This window comes from Rutilus rutilus (genome assembly GCF_951802725.1).
Source record: "Rutilus rutilus genome assembly, chromosome: 25".
Classification (NCBI taxonomy): Eukaryota; Metazoa; Chordata; class Actinopteri; order Cypriniformes; family Leuciscidae; genus Rutilus; species Rutilus rutilus.
The window spans coordinates 5,319,698-5,322,841 of record NC_140229.1 but is presented as its reverse complement, the minus strand read 5'-3'; the positions used below and the strand labels follow the sequence as shown (position 1 = coordinate 5,322,841).

General features: G+C 41.2%; 1 protein-coding gene across 1 annotated transcript; it reads left to right on the top strand.

Moving 5' to 3' along the window:
• The first annotated feature begins 1,542 nt into the window (after window positions 1-1,542).
• On the top strand, window positions 1,543-3,144 carry cldn5b (claudin 5b). Its single transcript, XM_084399728.1, has one exon. The coding sequence runs from the start codon at window positions 1,691-1,693 to the stop codon at window positions 2,342-2,344; it is 654 nt and encodes a 217-aa protein (XP_084255854.1). The 5' UTR covers window positions 1,543-1,690; the 3' UTR covers window positions 2,345-3,144.

Sequence of the window (3,144 nt, the reverse complement as noted above, 5' to 3'; positions counted from 1 at the left end):
GCGTCGCTTTGTAAAATTGAGATTAAACCACTGGAGTCACATCACATGGATTACTTTAATGATGTCTTTACCTTTCTAGACCTTGAATATGGTAGGTGCGTAGACTGTCAATGGAAGGACAGAAAGCTCTCAGACTTCATCAAAAAATATCTTTATTTGTGTTCCGAAGTTAAACAAAAGTCTTACAGGTTTGGAAACACTTTAACTTTTACTTAACCTTAAAATAGCCTTGTGTGTCAAATAATTTTAAGAGTGTGTAGCTATTTGAAGTGAATGAGAAAGACGGCTAGATAAATAGTCAGGCAAATGGATGAAAATATAGTCCTTTCTAATGTATTCTGAATTCCTACTGTAACTCGGCTGTTTATTTTGGCTGGTTGTGCTGCGTTTTTATGGCTTTTCTAAGCGGACGCCTATAAAGTTGTTTAAGACTTGTTGACCACATTACAGTTACTTCGCCAAACGATCGAGTTATCAAATTAACAGAACTTCAATGAACAACATCAAAACACCCCATATAAAATTTGAAAAGTTTCGCACAAATTACTAGGCTATGTGCTGAAGCGACCGAGATTTGGTGCAGGTGTGCTCGCTCTCCCTCACACACACACACACACACACACACACACACCCACCCACACAGTATACGGTAATACCAGGCACTTGCCCCCCTTGTGTAAGGAGCATTTCTTCAGAATATCAGGAAGACAAGGAAATCAGACTTATCTCTGCTTCTGTCACTTTTTGAAAATGATATAGGGGTGCGTTTCCGGAAAGCATGCCAACTATGGTCTCAAGTTCTGTCGTTTTCAGCATACGAGTCGATGTTTCCCGAAACCATATAGTTCCAAGCAACATTGGCAAGCAGCAAGTTTTGTGGTTGGAACGACAGCTCTCGAGGTGTGGATAGAAGCAGTTTCTGCATGACATGTGGACTCAATACATCCTTATCTTGAGCAAAATAAGCAAGCTGACATTCAGTACAATCTGTATCTTTTATTTAGAATGCAAATGTAATTTACGTCTTAGTTTGTCAAGAGATTTAAAGCACTGTTTTTGAAGCATGCGCACGTGCGTGCGTAATAACCGAGAAAAATGAGAAACAGTAACGTTACTCAGATGCAATGTCCGTAATCTATAGCAAAACATCTATCATTATTTCGATCTCAAACAGATTCATTAAAATAAGTTATTACTCCACCACGTGCGTGACATCATTAACCAGCGTGGTTGAACAACCACTTTGCGACAATATGGTTTCGGGAAACAGTCATGTCTAGCTAGTTGATTTCTTCAACGATGCATCGTACTATGGTAGTGAAGCATCGAGTTACATCCATAGACTGTATAAAAACAGGTTACGTCGTTGTACGGGAAACGCACCCCCAGAATTGTAATGAAGTTGAGCGTTATCCAGCTTTGTCCAGCTCCTCTCACTTCTGATTGGCTGTTTGGAGACGCGCTGCGCTCTGATTGGCTGGAGCTGCTCCTCTTTGTTGTGAGTGCACTATAACAGTATCCTCCCTGCATACCAGAGCAGCAAAACTCCCAACTGCATCTCATCCTGCAACACTGCCAAGCAATGTAGACATACTTCAGCTCAAAACACCTGTTTTAGATTCACGGGGGAATCTAGACTTCACCAGACTTTCTAAACTAAGAGAAGGAGCATCAAAACAACTTTGCAAAGATGATTTCTGCATGTCTGGAGATTGTTGGACTTGGCTTGAGCGTCATCGGGACTCTTTTGGTGATGGTGGCTTGCGGGTTGCCCATGTGGAAAGTGTCCGCCTTCATCGAGGGCAACATTTTGGTGGCGCAAAACATCTGGGACGGGCTTTGGATGTCCTGCGTGGTTCAAAGCACAGGTCAGATGCAGTGTAAAATGCACGACTCTGTCCTGGCGCTGACCACTGACCTCCAGACTGCTCGGGCTCTGACGATCATCTCAGCTGTATTGGGTGTCCTGGCTATGATGATCACCATCGCCGGCGCTCAGTGCACCAATTGCATCAGTAAAGAGTCCATTAAAGCCAGAGTAGTCAACGTCGGAGGGGTGATATACATCATCGCGGGCTTGTTTGTGTTGGTTCCTCTGTGCTGGATGGCCAATAACATCATCTCAGAATTCTACGACCCTCATGTTCCTTATTCAAAGAAGAGAGAAATCGGAGCTGCGCTCTACATCGGATGGGCAGCATCTGCCATGCTTCTGGTCGGAGGAGCAATTCTGTGTTTCTCCCGTCCACAAGATGAAAAATCCTCGTATCCCCTCAAATATGTACCTCCACCTACAAAAAGTGCATCTCTCAATGGGGACTATGATAAACGAAACTACGTGTGATCACCTCAACCATTAACCACGGACTAGTGGCTCTGCTCATATGGACTTTCAAGGCTGTAAATCTGTTTAGTATTTGGTTTGTTCACCAATAACCATTCTTTTAAATGAGAAATTATTTTTTTAAGGACAAATATTCCATATTCATTAAAGTTGCATGTCATGATACAAAGAAATGTTGATTCAAATAGTTTTTAGATGGAATAAAGCATGTCACACTGCAGGACACTGTCAACATCCATTTACATGCAACAGGTCTTTTTACAACTAGCATTCAGATAATGGAATAACATAATGTATTAACATGTTTGAGTATGTTTTTCTGTCATTTGTTATGTTAACAGTATGTCATGGTAATAATGAATTAGATATACACGGGTATTTTTGTCTTTGTTAATGATATTAGGGTCAACGGACATCGATGTGGTTGGGGGGGGGGGGGGGGGGGTAGTGTTGAAGGGAGGGTCTATATTTCTTGTTTTTGTTTTGCTTTACGATACTGCACTAATTAGACACGGTCTGTGCTTCAATAAGACACTGAATAATGCCTATTGTTCTGCTTATAGACTCCAGGCTGCAGTTTTTACACAGGACTGCTTTGATAATCTAAACCTCCTGAGTGAATATGCTCAGATTCACTGAAAAAAGGTCTCATACAATTTTGTACAAAGTAATAAATAAAAAAGTTTTTTGTTAATAATGTGCCCTGTTGCATTATTTTACTGGTACATGAATGATGCATGCTTCATATCCTTGACGTGTCTGAAGTGTACACTTTAATAAAAGAACTGTAGAAATAGCAA

What these genes read in the sequence shown, in the direction of transcription:
- cldn5b (XM_084399728.1), top strand. Translation starts at nt 1,691, where the DNA reads ATGATTTCTGCATGTCTGGAGATTGTTGGACTTGGCTTGAGCGTCATC.